This window comes from Mauremys reevesii, linkage group 2, assembly GCF_016161935.1.
Source record: "Mauremys reevesii isolate NIE-2019 linkage group 2, ASM1616193v1, whole genome shotgun sequence".
In the NCBI taxonomy this organism is placed as follows: domain Eukaryota; kingdom Metazoa; phylum Chordata; order Testudines; family Geoemydidae; genus Mauremys; species Mauremys reevesii.
The window spans coordinates 229,057,889-229,075,917 of NC_052624.1; the positions used below are offsets into that span (position 1 = coordinate 229,057,889).

The 18,029-nt window shown below is 38.3% G+C and overlaps 1 protein-coding gene across 2 annotated transcripts in view; it reads left to right on the forward strand.

The window, feature by feature from the left end:
* The window catches only part of PREX2 (phosphatidylinositol-3,4,5-trisphosphate dependent Rac exchange factor 2), a 290,193-nt gene extending 272,367 nt beyond the window's left edge, over positions 1 to 17,826 (forward strand). Inside the window, exons 39-40 of one of the 2 annotated variants that reach the window (XM_039522700.1) lie at positions 8,243 to 8,310; positions 12,228 to 17,826. In XM_039522700.1, the coding sequence (XP_039378634.1) occupies positions 8,243 to 8,310; positions 12,228 to 12,273 (114 nt within the window). In that variant the 3' untranslated portion in view covers positions 12,274 to 17,826. The remainder of the gene's footprint in view (positions 1 to 8,242; positions 8,311 to 12,227) is intronic. The other variant, XM_039522701.1, reaches the window with a different exon arrangement.
* Positions 17,827 to 18,029: the final 203 nt, after the last annotated feature.

The following is an 18,029-nucleotide window of genomic DNA, read 5'->3' on the forward strand; positions in this document are numbered from 1 at the left end:
TAACTTGGCCAGAGGTTAGGGCTCTATTACAGGAGTGAGTGGGTGATGTTCTGTGGGCTACAATGTGCAGGAGGTCAGATTAGATGATCATGATGGTTAGGGCCCTCCGTATATCACGGATGCAGATATCCGTGGATATGAATCAGTATCCACGGAGCTGGAGGGCTCTACCAGGAACCACAACGGTGAAAGCAGCAGCATGTCAGGCCACCACTCACAGGAGCCAGTGCCCAATGCAGGCTATTCCTCTGGCATGGCTGTACTGCTGTTTTTCTAATAGGCTGGAGGGTAAAAGGTAATCTACTGAAAGAAAAATTGGCTACAATAGTGTAATGAGAGATGACCAAGGCCTAAAAAAGCTTTTTAATGATAGGGATGGGAGGAAATGAATACATGTTATGGAGGTAAATGAATAAATATTTTGGAGGAAATAACGAGTGCAGTAACTCCTCAGTTAATGTTGTAGTTATGTTCCTGAAAAATGTGACTTTAAGCGAAACAATGTTAAGCGAATCCAATTTCCCCATAAGAATTAATGTAAATAGGGGAGGTTGGGTTCCAGGAAAAAAATTTCGCCAGACAAAAGACATTATATACATATACAGTATAAGTTTTAAATAATTTTAAACAAACCATTTAATACTGTACGCAGCAATGATGATTGTGAAGCTTGGTTGAGGCGGGGCGTAGCTGGGTTGGGGCATTGGGGCTTGCCCCATTCCACCCGCCTAGCACTCCTGCTGGTAAGTGGGGTTGGGGGTTTGCCCACTCCCTGGCTGGAATGCCGGTCGGGCAGAGCAGGGCAAGCCAAACAACCTTATAATGGAACATTGTGCAACTTTAAACGAGAATGTTCTCTAATATATCAGCAACCTAATAACGGAACAATGTTAACCGGGACGACTTTCAGTGAGGAGTTACTGTAGATTTAGCAAGACACTAGATTTTTTGAGGGGGAGGGGAACAAGAATAATTGTTTTAAATACACGCACTATAGAAGTATTTTAGTCAGATATTCATAAATGTTTTAGTTGCATAGTGGGTACAATATACCCTGTGCCATTTAATGTATCTTCAGAGAATCTTGTAATTCAACTCAAACTAAGAAAATACAAACACAAACTAAGGGTGAAATGTATCACCATGCAGAGGGTGTGGAAGGCTCTCTGCACTCTATATTAAGGATTTAGAGCAAGTGGGGTTTGAGTAGTATGAAAGGCCTTGTGCAATCATTCTGCACAGGGCTGAATTTCATCCTAAAGCTATATATGTTATTTGACTTTACTTAATATAATCTGGCTCCTGTCTCCATTTTATTTTGTTTTATTAGTTTTAACCATATATTACATGCACACACCATAATTTAATAATGGAACCAGCACTATATTAAAATGCACCAGGGCAGGGGTCATCAACCTTTCAGAAGTGGTGTGCCTAGTCTCCATTTATTCACTCTAATTTAAGGTTTCGCCTGCCAGTAATACATTTTCAAGCTTTTAGAAGGTCTCTTTCTATAAGTCTATAATATATAACTAAACTATTGTTGTATGTAAAGTAAATAAGGTTTTTAAAATGTTTAAGAAGCTTCATCTAAAATTAAATTAAAATGCAAAGCCCCCCAGACAGGTGGCCAGGACCTGGGCAGTATGAGTGCCACTGAATATCAGCTCGCGTGCCGCATTCGGCACGAGTGCCGCAGGTTGCCTACCCCTGCACTAGGGGAACTTGTAATACACACTAGCAGGGTCTATGTGGCCCAATTAATTTGCAACACATTAGTGAGCTTTAGAAATCACGCTCCTGTAGTGTGCATTACCCACCATGTAGACAAACTGTTAGATTAGACCCTGAATGTGAACTAGGTACCTTTTAGAGCACACCAAGAGGATCTACACAGAGTGCAGCATGTTAGAGTGTTTTACAAATCACACCCCTCCAGTGAGTTTGCTGGAACCATATAGACAAACCCCAACACATCTGAGGGCATCCAAAGTGGATAATGGAGGAAACCTGCTTAAATAGGGCAACCTCAGGAAGTGGATTTTTTTCCTATTAAATTAAATAGGGCTATAATCATATGTAACACAAATGTCATAATTAATTGTCTGGGCTGTACCGTTGGAACACAGTTTTCAGTGCAATTGCCCCATCATTTATAATTCAAAGTCCACAAATGCTTGTACTGTAAGAACTGAGGATCAGAGCACTGTTTATTGCAGGTAGTATTATAGGGATGAGTTGGAATCCACCAATGCATCCAAATTAATTGACTTCTGCTTTTCATTAGTTAATCCAGTCTACAATAATTTTAAATGTATAAATTACTGAACAACCACCTGCTTTTACACTGTTCAAGCATGAAAATCTGTGAACGCAAATAATAGAGTCTAACACTTGGGCTTACTCCTGACAGAATTAGAACTCACAAAAAAACAGGTGTCTAAAGGGGTTTTTGCTAATGCAAATCCTATCACCCTCACACGCTGTTTTAATACTCCAACATTGCATGTGTCTAATACACAGAGGAGAGGAGTCTGTGACAGCTCTTTGCTTGAGAACCTATCTCTATAGCACAAGCTGTAAGGACTTATGCTTTTAGCTCTGGAAGGGTTCCATTCTTGGTGTTGACAAGCTGTGACACTTACAGGTGTTGCATGTTGGCAGGATTGAACATTGAGGTGTATGCTTCATACTTGCAAGGGGGGGGGCACCGAGAGGAAGGAGGAGTGCAAAAGACAGACTTGATGCTGGAATGCAGGTATGCACCCTGCTGCTGCAGCCCCTCACGGCTGTATCCAATGTCCAGTAGTCCATGAGAGGCTATGGAATGTTTCAGAAAGGGAAAGGTGACACAGATTCCTTCACAGAGTTTCCCTCCAGCTGACAATTATGTTGTCACTGCTAAATATGGAGGGTTGCTCTTGGTGTACTTGCTTTCAGTAACTTTTAAATGGGGATGAAATATTTTAGATACGAAAAATTTACTGAGATACATCATAGCCTCTCATACCCTTCAGGAGGGTCAACATAGTTGAGTGGCTTCAGCAGCGTGGTTTATTCCTCTGATTCCCAGGCAGGTACAGTTTCCTTTCTCCATGACTTTTGGGGCACTATCTACTGAAATACACAAAGCTGTATTAAAAACTAGGCAATTAACGAACAAAAACTACATTTAATGGCTGTTAAGGTTGCATCAGGACATAACCCAAAACCTTAAAAGCATGGAAAAAAGTTAAGGAGAAAGACTTGTGCATTCCTTTCCACATTCATATTGCCTACAGCTCTGTTAATAACACACTCAAACACTCCATAAAGCTTTCATTTTCATCTCCAGTCACATCCCCAAAAGCAATATATACTCCAAAGTTGTCAAGATTGAATTCTAATACAAAACCTTAACAGGGACCTCAGTAGTATTCCCAAACACCTGGAATGTGTAATAGTTAGGGGAGCTGAGCTGTTGATATAACTGATCATATGAGGTTATTGTTAAAAATTTTCTTATCACTACATGGTAGCCACTTTCCAAACATTCAGGAAGGATGCTCTTTTCTCCAAGGAATTGACTTGACAATCTAAGAATAGACAAGTAAACAGAGGACAGGACAAAAGGAACAACAAAAAGCTATATGCGTGCGTGCGTGTGTGTGTGTGTGTATATCTATCCAGGGGTAGGCAACCTATGGCACGCATGCCAAAGGCAGCACGCAAGCTGATTTTCACTGGCACTTGCACTGCCCGAGTCCTGGCCACCGGTCCCGGGGGGCTCTGCATTTTAATTTAATTTTAAATGAAGCTTCTTAAACATTTTAAAAACCTTATTCACTTTACATACAACAATAGTTTAGTTATATATTGTAGACTTGTAGAAAGAGACCTTCTAAAAACGTTAAAATGTATTACTGGCAGGCAAAACCTTAAAATAGAGTGAATAAATGAAGACTCGGCACAACACTTCTGAAAGGTTGCTGACCCCTGATCTATACACATACACACACACACACACACACACACACACACACAAACAAGTCAGCTTAATTCTCTGTAAATAGCATGACAAAAGTGGGTCTTCAAGAGAGACTTAAATGTGGAGAGGTTAGAAGCCTTGTGGATGAGCTCATAGTTTGCATAGAGTCCACATGGAAGAAGATATGGAGAAGGAGACTGAAAAGGTAAGTGGGCAGAAAAGCCTGGGAACATTATGTGCGTTGTCTTACCCTGAGTAACATTTTTTCATTGCTTTAATGTGGATATACAATAACATTGCATTTTCCATAACATTGCGATACAGATTTAGTGCTCAGTTGATTATATAGGCACAAATGTAAACTACTTTTTTTCAAAACTGTGACAGACTTCCCTGCAGTGCAACCTGGAACTGGGATACTGCTGAGCCCTCTGGCATACCAATCTGGGCCCCCTCTCACACTGTGAGGCTCTGACAAGCTGCAATCCTCTCCAGGTCTTGCACTTGCACAGTCATATATAAGCATGGACACACCCAATTGCAGTTACATGAGTGCTTTTGCCCGCCACTCATGAACCAACAATAGAGAGCCTCCAGCCAATCCTCCACAGCTCCCTAGCCTAGGACCCCACAGCTGTACCATCTAGCCCTGGTCAGAAGCCTAACCAGTGTAAGTTTATTACCCAGTTTGCCCCGCCCTTAGTGTGGAGAGGACACTGCACCAGCCCCTGTTCCTGAGCAGATTTCACTTTGCACTTCAAACAACACACTGTTTTAGATAAAAAAATATAAAACAGATTTATTAACTACAGAAAGATAGATTCTTAGTGATTGTAAGTAATAGTGTACAGATCAAAGTTGGTTACCTAAGAAATAAAACAAAATTGCAATCTAAGTTCTCTACACTAGACAGGATTTGAATCAAGCAGTGTCTCACCCTGATGGTACAAACAATCTGCCATACTCAGGCTAGAAACCCCTTCAGCCTGGGACCATATCCCCAGTTCAGACTTTGTTCCTACAGTGTTTCCAGGTGTTGAGTTGTGGGAGAAGTGAGGCCAAGTGATGATGTCACTCCCCCCTTTTATAGCTTCTTCCATGTGGTGGGAACTTCATTGTCCCAAAGAAAAACCCCAGGCACAGCTAGTGGAAAAGTACAGGCAAAAGATGGACTCCAGTATCACATGTTCCAGTCACATGCCCTTGCATGTTTCGATGAGTCATAGCAGGGGCCATTACCCATATTCTGGATAGAACGTCCCCAGAAAAGTCCATCAGGTGAGGATAAGCTTTTGCCATGGCCCATTGTGTTCATTTATTGGGCCATTAGCTTAAATAGCCCATTCACAATGTGCTGGCTAGACTGGATGTAAACTACGTTATGGAAGTTACTATAGGAGCAAACACATTTGAAATACTGGTACATAGTTAATATTCATAACTTCAGATACAATGACAGCACATATATTCCAATGGGATATTAATGTTCAACAGATCAATACTTTTAGAATGATACCTTACAAGGTGTATTTTGCACAAAACATAATTATATCACCATTGTAAATAGGAGGGTGCCAGGGTATTGCTTTGGGGTACAGAATGTCACAAAAACGTGGTCACTTTTTGCCGTCCTTAAACAAGTGTCAACCTGTGAAAATCATTGCTGGGAGTATTGTGAACGGGGTTCAAAAAAAGAACTAGATAAGTTCATGGAGGATAAATCCATCAGTGGCTATTAGCCAAGATGATTCAGGATGTAACACCATACTTTGAGTGTCCCCTAGCCTCTGATTGCCAGAAGCTGGGAGTGGATGACAGGGGATGGATTACTTGATGATTTACCGTTCTGTTCATTCCCTCTGAAGCACTGGCATTGGCCACTGTTGGAAGACTGGATACTGGGCTAGTTGGACATTTGGTCTGACCCAGTATGGCCACTCTTATGTAAGTGTCCTGGCAGAGTGGGCCTGTCTTTTTTTTCCTAACGACAATAGAAATACCACTTCATAAATCAATTTACAGATCTCGTGATGGAACTTTCTCTACCCAAAGAGAAAGGTCATCTTCTATGAGAGCCCAGGCACTATTGGTTCACAGAGCAAAGAGTTCTAATGCCCTTTAACTGTGCTGTTACTCCAATATGGGACTAGCAATTTCAACATGCAGATTGTTATTGGTTTAAAAATATTAGCTGTGCAGAAAAAATTAAAAGCAAATTATTTCTTGAATAAAAAATAAACTTGCAAGTGATGTAGATGTACTAAAATGGAGGATGAAGGATCACATAGCAAGCTATCAGTAATCCTGATTCCCAGCCCCCAGGAGAAAAAATGAACCTGTTGGTGGGGGTGGTTTAAGTAAGGTCAAATTTGTTCTCCTAATAAACAATATATTAGATGGATGTATAAAACCAGAATCCTTTGAAATCAACACTTCTGATTTACTATGCTAGCTAGATATTAGGATTAATTTGTCTAGTGGGTGATGTAAATAAAAATGTTATTTTTCTTCCTCGGAAGCAGTTACAGTGTTAAAAGTCAGGATCTACATATGACTAATGTTAATATATTCTCATATATATTATGTATTCACTGGTATTCAGTTAAGTTAATCACATCGATCTTGACCATCAGCAATTTATCTTTGATATATACATACCAATGTCAACCAATTCAAAGTGGTTTATTAATGACGGTAGAATTTCATGTGTCATAGAGATATTGGCATCAGGATTTTTCAAATTAGATGTACCAATGATGTGTGTTCTGGCAATATCTAATGTTAAAAGTTTAATCAATATTTTTGCTTTCTCAGAATATATTGTACTTTATAAAACATGAAAGCAATGCTATTTATGAACCATTTAGTGAATTTAATTTTTCATAGTTGTTCTAGAGTTGTTTAAGTAGATAAGTGTGGGTTATTTTTTTCTTCAGTACCATTAAACTTAAAAAATAGATAACAAAACAATGATTTTTAAGTTGCATGTGTCTGTTTACTCTAATTGTGAATACCTGCTGCCTGCCACTATTTAGTCTATTCCATCTTTAGTTTGAGTCCTTTATTGTGTATTTTGGGGATTTTATTGTGGTAGTGGACTGAGGTACCAAATTTTAGCCAAAATGCAAGTTATTTACTCACTCTAATACTCAATCCAATCAGTGGCCAAGCCATACCTTTGCACGGTTTGTCACTACAGATGTCTTGTTTTAGATACAACTTTACCTCTATCCCACACAAATTTGATATTCTCTCACTTTAATTATTATGAGATTAATCTATTTATATCTTGATGTGCAGTTATTTGTTGTCTTCATTTTGTTTTGCATTTGACCTGGGGAAAAAAGGGGAAAGAGAGAGAGAAAGAGAATGAATAGGTTTTGCTTCCTTTAAAAACCAGAAAACAAAAATTGCAATAGTAGGTCTATTAGAGCTGTTCTTTTTGATTAGCAATAATAATAAGTCTAGTAGATCTGCCATTGTTTGCTGACTGTTTTTGGAAAGTCAGGTTAATGAATTTCCATTGATGCACCACTTGTCTGTGTTGCTCATCAATTTAGTATTTGAGCAGCTTTCCTGCTTAAATGAATGCATTGTCACAATATCCCTGTCAGGTAGGAAAGCATTATTATTCCTGTCTTATGAATGGGGAACTGAGACACGGAGAGAGTAAGTAACTTGGCCAAGGTTATACAGGGAGACTGTGTCAGAGCCAAGAATAGAACCCATATCTACCGTGTCCTCATCTAGTGCCTTAAGCACAGGCCATCCTTTTCTGTGCTTAAACAGACAATTGCTCATAAGGAGGATTCTTGGGTGTGGGATGGAACCTGTAATATTTACTCAGAACACACACTGATTGCGATGGGAATTGTGGAAGAGTGAGAACTCCAGAAGAGCGAGGAATGCCAGGAAAACTGAATCAGCAGTGTGAGAGTAGTGTAGTTGTTAGCTTCTTCACAACTTAAATGTTAAACTTTTTTTGTGAAGATCTTTGTTTGTATCTGCTTTTACGTTAGTGAAAGAGTAGTTATTAGCTGAAAGAACAGAGCAGCTGTGTCTCTTTTCCTGCACCTTTATAAAATCATATTTAGTAGCTTTTATTAGAAAGTGTTTTTCTTGGTTGCCTTCAAAAGAAAATAATTATTTACATAGGACATCAATAGTGAAGTTTATTTATTGATAAATCTAATCCTTGGCCTATTATACACCCAGTAGGTACACTAAAACTTGCATTAGCTTGGTGTGAAGCAAAATCTTTTTTCTTTCTTGCAGGGAGCAAGAGTGCAGAACACTGCCAAGAATTTAGGAGTGAGGGACCGAACACCACAATCAGTCCCAAGGTAACTAAATAGTAGAATCAGTTGTTTGTGTTCGAGACCATGATTTGTCTAGTTTGTGCCTAATCATTCTCCCAGTCACAAGCATACAGCTCAAATTGACTTCACTGTACTTATGGACAAAGTTTGGCTTCTTAATATCCAGAGAATTACTTAGGTTTAAAACCACATAACTCCAATTACAGTAAACTAGTTGCAGAATTAAAATTTCATGCAATACTTTGAAAATTTACTCTGAAGTTTGTCTTATTGTTTACAGTCTCTCAGTTTGATTAAAATCTAATATTCGGTTGTTGAATAATAATTACACAGTGATATAGTATAGATACATAAACAGGAATATATGTAGATAATAGACCCACTGAGGTGTTAAAATTCCAGTAAGGAAACAATGTAATATTTAAGAACATAAACAATGGAAAACAACAAAGCTTCATATGAGAGAGACTTCAGGATTCTGATCAATAATTAAAAGAGAAAACTGTGTGTGTGTGTGTGTGTGTGTGTTTTTTCCTTTTTTTGAGCTTAACTCCAAAACAATTAAAATGAAATTGACCACAATTTGATAAGTTACAAAGGTGGGGAGTTTGTTACCCAAGTGTTAAAAGCTTTGGAAGTAAAACCAGTAGTGTGAAATATCTCCTGAATTTATATCATTTTGTGTTAGCAAGTTTTATCTTTGTTTTCCCCAAAATAGAAACATTAAAATTCATACTACATAAACTGGAGCATGAGAGGCTTTTTAATGTGGAATGTGTGCCATTGTTTCCCCTTAGCTGTCTAACCATGGGGAAGTCTCTGCATTCCCAACCAGTTAACACAGTATCTTCTGGATTCCCCAGCCCTTCCTTCTTAGGAACCATCTGCTTCCCCCCTCTTTCTGGCAACTCTGATTCCACCAATTTTTCTCCAGTAGGAGAACAGACTACTTTATGAGTTCCTTATACAAATCACTTATGGAGCAACCAGGCATCACTTCTTGACAATTAATCTCCTCTGCATTGTATCTGAGCTGCTGCTTCAAGTATATGTGTCAGCAGGGATCCCACCATGGGTGCACATGCACCTCAAACATGTGAGATCAAAGCCTTTTGAATAGCGGTGTTGGTTAGTTCCATGTTAGTGACCTGTGCCACATTGTGCTCCTTTACAAGGACAGAAAGGGCAGAGCAGGCGCAACCCTCTCTCAGTTCCCTCTTATTGCTTCTGGCAGCAAGGCGGAACCCACCTAGTGTCCGACCCATGAATCCTTAGAGAAAAAGGCAAATAATAGTGCCCATCTTTAACAAAGGGAAGAAGAAGAATCCGGGGAACTACAGACTGGTCAGCCTCACCTGAGTCCCTGGAAAAATCATGGAGCAGGTCCTCAAGGAATCCATTTTGAAGCACCTGGAGGAGAGGAAGGTGATCAGGAACAGTCAGCATGGATTCACCAAGGGCAAGTCATGCCTGACCACTCTGATTGCCTTCTATGATGAGATAACTGGCTTTGTGGATATGGAGGAAGTGGTGGACATGACATATCTTGAATTTAGCAAAGCTTTTGATACGGTATCCCACAGTATTCTTGCCAGCAAGTTAAAAAAGTATGGATTAGATGAATGGACTATAAGGTGGATAGAAAGCTGGCTAGATCGTCAGGCTCAACGGGTAGTGATCAACAGCTTGATGTCTAGTTGGCAGCCAGTATCAAGCGGAGTGCCCCGGAGGGTCTCTTCTGGGGCCGGTTTTGTTCAACATCTTCATTAATGATCTGGATGATGGGATGAGTTGCAGCCTCAGCAAGTTCACAGATGACACTAAGCTGGGGGGAGAGTTAGATATGCTGGAGGGTAGGGATAGGGTCCAGAGTGACCTAGACAAACTGGAGGATTGGGCTAAAAGAAATCTGATGAGGTTCAACAAGGACAAGTGCAGAGTCCTGCACTTAGGACGGAAGAATCCCATGTACTGCTACAGGCTGGAGACTGACTGGCTAAGCGGCAGTTCTGCAGAAAATGACCTGGGGATTACAGTGGATGAGAAGCTGGATATGAGTCAGCAGTGTGCCTTTCTTGCCAGGAAGGCTAACGGCATATTGGGCTGCATTAGTAAGAGCATTGCCAGCAGATCGAGGGAAGTGATTATTCCCCTCTCTTTGGCACTGTTGAGGCCCCCCACTACAGAAAGGATGTGGACAAATTGAAGACAGTCCAGCGGAGGGCAACAAAAATGATTAGGGGGCTGAGGCACATGACTTATGACAAGAGGCCGAGGAAACTGGTCTGCAGAAAAGAGTGAGGGAGGATTTGATAGCAGCCTTCAACTGCCTGAAGGGGGGTTCCAAAGAGGATGGAGCTAGGCTGTTCTCAGTGGTGGCAGATGACAGAACAAGGAGCAGTGGTCTCAAGTTGCAGTGGGGGAGGTCTAGGTTGGATATTAGGAAAAAATATTTCACTAGGAGGGCGGTGAAGCACTGGAATGGGTTACCTAGGGAGGTGGTGGAATCTCCATCGTTAGAGGTTTTTAAGGCCCGGCTTGACAAAGCCCTTGCTGGGATGATATAGCTGGGTTTGATCCTGCTTTGAGCAGGGGGTTGGACTAGATGACCTCCTGAGATCTCTTCCAACTTTAATCTTCTGTGATTCTAAAGATATTTGAAGTTTGGTTTGGAAGTTTGCAAACTTCCTTGCAAAAATTCAGGTACCACAAAACCACAAAGTGTAGGTATCAGCATCTTTCATAATACTCAATCACATTAAACATATTTTTATTTCTTACTCTCTGGCTTTGTCAATGTCACAATCTCCTGACATCTAACTCCTTTATGTGCAATGATCACTTCATTTTGGATTCTGCCACACTTCCTCCCAGCTCTGCCAGACTCCTTAGTCTCTTCCTTTTATTATCTCTTTCTACCTGTTGCAATGATGCACTTTCTCTCAGGAAATATGTAGACTCCAGATTAGACCATTCTTAGTACTGTGTCACAGTGCTGCAGTGTGAGGGGAGATGCTGCAAAGCGATGGGCATTTCCCTACCCTTTCTCATGGAACAGAAAAATCCTTGCTATAGTGAGCCTCAAGTCAGAATAATTGTCCTTTATTTTTGGTACACCTCTACCCTGATATAACGTGACCCGATATAACATGAATTCAGATATAACACGGTAAAGCAGCGCTCCGGGGGGGCGGGGCTGCACACTCCGGTGGATCAAAGCAAGTTCGATATAACATGGTTTCACCTATTACACGGTAAGATTTTTTGGCTCCTGAGGACAGCGTTATATTGGGGTAGAGGTGTATTAATGTGATGATAACTTTACAAACATTTGTTAAAAGCCAACCTGTGATAAAGGACTTAATAGAAATGTCAGAGTCTTCATAAATGGAAGAGCTGACAAACACTGGCAGCACAACTATTTCAGACTGTATTGATCTCTTTTTTCATTGAACCTGTTACCTTGAGTCCTTAATTTCTCTATCTGACTTCAGTTAATGTCTCTCTCTCCAAAATTCAAAGGCTGACATATGTACTTGTGGTGCATCTGATGTCTGTCTTAGTCTGCTGGAACCCAAGACCAAATGGGAGCATTTTGTAGGAGACGTACAAATAGAGAAAAAAATAAACAGTTAATAAAACATGTAGTGGCTGGCCAATAGGAATTGGGTCCGCAAATTGCTGTGCATATGTACTGCAGTCCTTGAGAGGGCAAGGCAAAGTAGAGAGCAGAGCTGTCCTAAGTGGAGCTGAGGTTACAAAAGTCACTGGCTTCTGCTTGTTTGAGTGATGGAGAGAAAGGACTGACTTTGCAGCTTGCATTTGTAGCAACTGGATCACCAAAATATAACTTCAGATTTAGTTTGTTTTGCCTCCGTCAGACCATTTTAATAAAGACAGTACTCCCAGACTAATATGATGGCTCTTTTTCATTTTGCCAGATTATACAAGCTGTGCCAGCCACCACCTCCTGCTGGGGAAGAATGAAGAGAATTACCCAAGAAGTAATCAAGTACCATCTTTTAAGACATTGGACTATACAGCAAAATTAAATGGCATTCTAGTAGAACGTGCCTGGAGAATTGACAAATAGAGGCCCTTCACTCAGGATAAAGAAGTGTCTGTCCTTAATATTTTTCTGTCAGCATTGGACAACTGACTTCTGGAGAAAATATTTCTGGACTCAATGCACTATGGTCTCCCTTCCATAAAACAGGAACTTTATGGGTTTTTACCTGGAAATTTTACACTGGAATCAGGTTGTATCTCTTGTGGCCAGTTCAGCAACGCAAATAACCCCATTATGCATTGGCAGCAGCATGAAAGCAAAAATCTAATGGCAAAGCCATTCCATCTGAACCATATAAAAGCTGTTCCTGTGTTCACAGAATGAACTCGAAAAGGGAAAAAAGCCTAAAATAAATCCTCCAGAGTTTGACACTTGCCACATTTGATGTCCCATGCACTGCTAATTCCCTTCTTTCCCACCAATATTTTATCATAATTTCCTAATTTTTAGCAATAAGGAAATTAACACTTCTGGTATATGCTGTAAATGCCTATTAAAAATAAGAATTAATCTCACAAGTAGTCCCATTTACTTCAGCCTGACTACTCATGTGAATAAATACTTACAGAATTAGCTCCAACACAGTAAACTCAGCTATGTCTTAAGGGGTTGATTGTTGTACTGGGTTTAAAGAAGCCTATTACTGCATAGTGAATTGATGGTGCTGTTTTACCCTTTCTGAAGTTGCCATAAGAATGAAAAATAAACTTCAGTTAGAGAAAATTGACATTATGGGTCCGATTTCCACCCATAATTAGAAAGAAGTTCAGACTTTGACCTGTAAAAGCTGTCTTAAATATACCTTGTTGTGCTTTTGTATTTCAGGGGTCTTCAAACAATAGTGTATATCTTTGTACAGTATTATACATGCTATAATAGCTAAGCAGTGTACATTGAGCTAAGGGCAAACTTCTAGCTTTAAACTGGAATATTTTGCATTTTAGAGTATTTAAGATAAAGCATAGTTTTGAAGCTTAATATTTTTATACCAGCATATACAATATTTTGTCAGTTACATTTTACAGTTGTAGAAGTTGTTGGTTTTGGAGATTGGTAACTTTATAATGTTATGGATTTAATTTGCAGACTGTATTGAGAATGTTGAGGGACCATGACAAATATACACGTTTAATTGTTTTCTGGCCAAAGTGTTTTTAGAGAAAATAAATGCACCAAAATTACCCTTCACATTCATACACATTAAAGCAAAAACGATGTTTTAAAATATTGCTACTAGTAATAGTTAGATATTAGAGAGTAGCATATATAATCTAAATGTATAAGTATTTTCTGTACTACAGCTAGTTATAGTCATGCTTTGGCACAAAAACCTCTACATCAGAGATTTAGCAGATCCATATTTACTTATTTATGAATTTTCAACACATTTATTAACTCTAACTCATACAGAAATATGTCAATACAGAGTTGTACTTTGCAAAGAGTGTTCTTTATGTAGGACATACAGTGGGTTTATTACTTTTCTCCAAAAGAGAAATTAATATGCCTACCTTCTTCAGTATTTTTGACTTTGCTATAAAGAACTTAATTTTGGTAACAAAGTAAATATTTTTGTATACACACAGGTGTATATGTGTGCACATATAGCTGCAGTGTGTGTGTGTATTCATACCAATTAAGTAGTGATCCAAGCTTAAATGTAAAATCTATTAAATTTCCTTGAACTGTGACAAAAACATGTTACACTGAATGTTTCATAAAGTCACAATTTTCCTTCCATTCTGTATGCTTACACCCTTCTAATACTTGTTGGAAGGTGTGACTTTTTGATGTGTTTTGATAAACACAAAATTCTATTCTCATGATAAGATATACATGAAATAGGAAAACCTGGATTCTTTTTCTGGGATGACCCAACACTTGTAGAAAATAAAGGGCTGGGGTTTGGTTTCATATAATTCCTATTATAGTTAGAGAATCTCACAGTTTGCATATTTTACTGAGAGAGGGAGTATTGGCTATGATAATCCCATCTCTGTTCAGAAAGTTGCAAGAGCTCTTCAGCTTCTGCTTGGTTGGATACAAGAAATACATGGAATGCACTATTTTGTCATGCCGGGGATGGTACCCCTAGCTGTGTAGCACATGTTCAGTATGATGGTGTCATCATTAAGTAAGAGCCCGAGTCTTCATGTGAGACTGGACTACATAACATGTTTATTTAGAGGCAAGAGTGCTATCAGGTGAGTGAAATTGATATTGCTGCATGATATATCCTAGTGAAGTGAATCTGCCATGTGAACGTATGTTATCAGGGACTAAATAAGGAGATGCTACTTTATTGCTCCCTATGTTTGAATATTAACTGAGTCACATTGACAGTGCAGGAGTGTAAATATGCCACTTGTATAATATGGTTGTTTTGATTGGCTTTTGTTTGCATTTGAAAGCACAAGATAATAGATATTTATTAAACACTGAGGTCAAATTGGTATTAGACAAAGTCACTGAACCAAACTCTTCAGTTAGAGTTTTTTCTGAGTAGGCATTGAAGATTTTGGCCCTGTGTTTGTGCATCTATTTTTACATTATATGCTCCAAATACCTATGGGGATGGGAAGACAAAAAGGGGTGAGTGCCCAGCTCTACTTTCTCTAGGAAACACATTTTTGACAGTTTATGCAACTCTCAGAGGCTCATTATGCAAGCAACTTCCACCTCTTAGAACCAATGGCGTGTGCTGTGAAGGAATGTAGGTATTTAGATAATGTTTTCAAAGGCACCTAAAGGGTGTAGGTCTCAACTCCAAATGAATTTCTATGGGAATTGGGTGCCTGACTTGCTTAGCCACCTTTTGAAAATCCCAATCCTAACTATTTCAGTTGCAGACATCTTGCAGTTTGCATATCCTCGCACTTGGCCCCATTTTCCAAATAAATCACACATCCTAACCCATTTAAGTCGCAATTAGTTCAGATTGGCAAATGTTCATACCTGACGTTGTGACGGATGTCTTTACCCCTCGTGGTATGTACACACACAGGATTAAAAAATAGTTTCTCATCACACATATTATGTTTATCCTCTCATAAATTCTTATGCTTGCAAGTGACAAGAAGTGATAACTTGCAGGAATTGTTAAATCTTCTTTTCTTCTGCAACCAGTTATGTAGCTTATTTGTACTGCAATATATTACAGCAATTTGGGGAAGATAACTGGTGTGTGTAACTTATTTTTTCATACAACTCAACTAAAACACATCTGTGAAGAAAATTTAAATAAATACGTGTGTATATATATAAATGTAATTGCCACTGCATCTTAGGAGTAATAACAATTTTCATTCTGTGAAGGATATATAGAATATTTGAAAATCTAGGAAAATCTAGGAAAGGTTAATAGCCATGAAATAGTTAATCCATTACAACATTCATGTCTAGAGGAAGATTATGGTTTTATTCTAGGGTAGAGCTGGAGTGACTGGGATAGTTTCTGTAACTGCCACCTATATGTTATTGGCTGTTCAAAAGTCCTGGTTCTGTGAAATGAGCACTGATCCAGTCTATTCCTCAAAATTAAGAGTCTGAATAAATTAAAAATGTCATAACACTTACTATGTTGTCCTTTTAGATTTTAAATGTACAAATGTAAGATAATGAATTAATTCCAGTTTCTAGTTGTCAAACATAGGTTTTTTGCATTAGATATACACAAATTTAAGGTGTTTTTGCTATCAGCAAAAAGAACTTCAATTTCACACCCTCCGAGACAACTTTTTAGTATATTTAGACAAACCTCTTTGGGTTTTCAGCATAAGTGCTTCAGTTTAACTTCTTAGTGCAATCAAGAGCTGCCAGAGCTACTCTTTTTATTGTTTTGGCTCTAAACCAACAAACTAAATTCCATTAGGAACGATAATAATTATATTTCAATCAGTAACTTCATTTATTAGACTCCCATGTACAGTATAGGATTTCAATAATTCAGTTTTTATTATGCCTCATGGTTCTGCTTTTACTGAAAGAAAATGATAGGTGAATGGCATCAGTTTTTGTATCACTAATCCATTGTTAGATATACTGTATATATAAGAAGACAAATACCTGAAGATGTGAGTACCTGTCCTGTTGCATAATAGTTAAACAATAGTTCAAAATAGGAAAGTATCATTGGTTTGCTTCAAAATTAGAAGCTTTAAAATCTAAAGTTGTAGTATATTTATGCAAATATACTTTACTTGTTAATTTTGCAGCTAGGCAGGTTTGTGTCTGCCAGCATAGTTGCTTATTTTCACTATTGTTGTTTTAATATGCTGTCTGCAGGATAGTTCTTAAAATTAACACATTGCCTTAAATGTTTTCTCTCTATGTGCTCATTGAAAATCGCACATAGTGCTTTTCTAATTGTACTCCATCAGTACACCAAGCATTTGTAAATTAGATGGAAATACCTACCGATCTCAGGATATCTAGATTTTGATGTATAAAAAAATATTGAACTCACTTATTATATTTTTTGTAAACTGGCTGCATTGATTTTTATATACTGTATATATTCATTAACCATTTTTCCTTCAAGAACATAACTTGTTAAGGATATTTTTTCTGCCTGTAACTGATGTGGGCTTTTTTGCATATAGTCTCTGTGTGTGCCTGCTATGTGTGTATAAATGTATGTACTGTATACATAAGAGATGCGCAGATACTAATACCTATGAGCAACTGCAAATTGCCCAGTGACTGACCATGCCAAGTTGTCATTTCTAGGACTGTCCTCCAGAAAAGATAATTCCATGCTAGAAATCTTTTTTTGCCTAGAATTGAAATACCACCTTGAAAATTATTCCTCCCACAGTTCAAATGCACAAGGTAGTGGATTCCCAGGTTGGTACATATTTGCAATTACCCATAATTGAAAGTCATGGTTATACCCACAACATATCTAGTGTATGTATATATGTACTGTATGAATACATATTTGTCAGTTTAAAATGATTACAGCAGCACTATTCCGTTTGTAACACCGTAGAGTGTGTGAAGTCAATTAAGCTTGTGCAACACTTAAAAATGTTTTAATTTTTGCATTGAAGTAGATGCCAATATTTTTCAGATGAACATATTTTTGTAACTCCTCAGTAAAAGTCCTAGAGCATTACTGCTTTTAATATATATATATATATAAATACATACATTCATACAGTGTACCTACAGTTTCTCTTTGAAAACTCCCAAACTAGAAGCCATGTGGTTAGATAATTTTAACTTTGTTAAAAATAACGTGTAATTTAATGTTAAATCTCTTGACATGTGGATTTGAATTACGTATTTTCTGGTTTGTAAAGCATCTATGTAGCAGACTTTGAGTCAGTTACTATATTGATTATGGGTTAAACTAATACTGTGTACTTTTTTAGATATGATTTATTTTTTTAGTCTACCTATTAAAGACTGGAATACTAACAATGTATTGCAAAGCACCAGATGGTAATAAAATAAACATTATACGGCCATTGTGAATCTTTCTTTATACAGAGCGTTTAAATAAGAAATATATGATGTTTATTTTTGTAAAGACACCTTCATTTTTACTGAACTGTTTGGTACACCACCCATCAGAATTCTGCTGGTAGAGAGTAAACGTCAAACAACAAGAATTGTATTTTTAAATATGGTGACAGACACAAACCAGTGGGGTACAGGAGTCTGGTAGGGG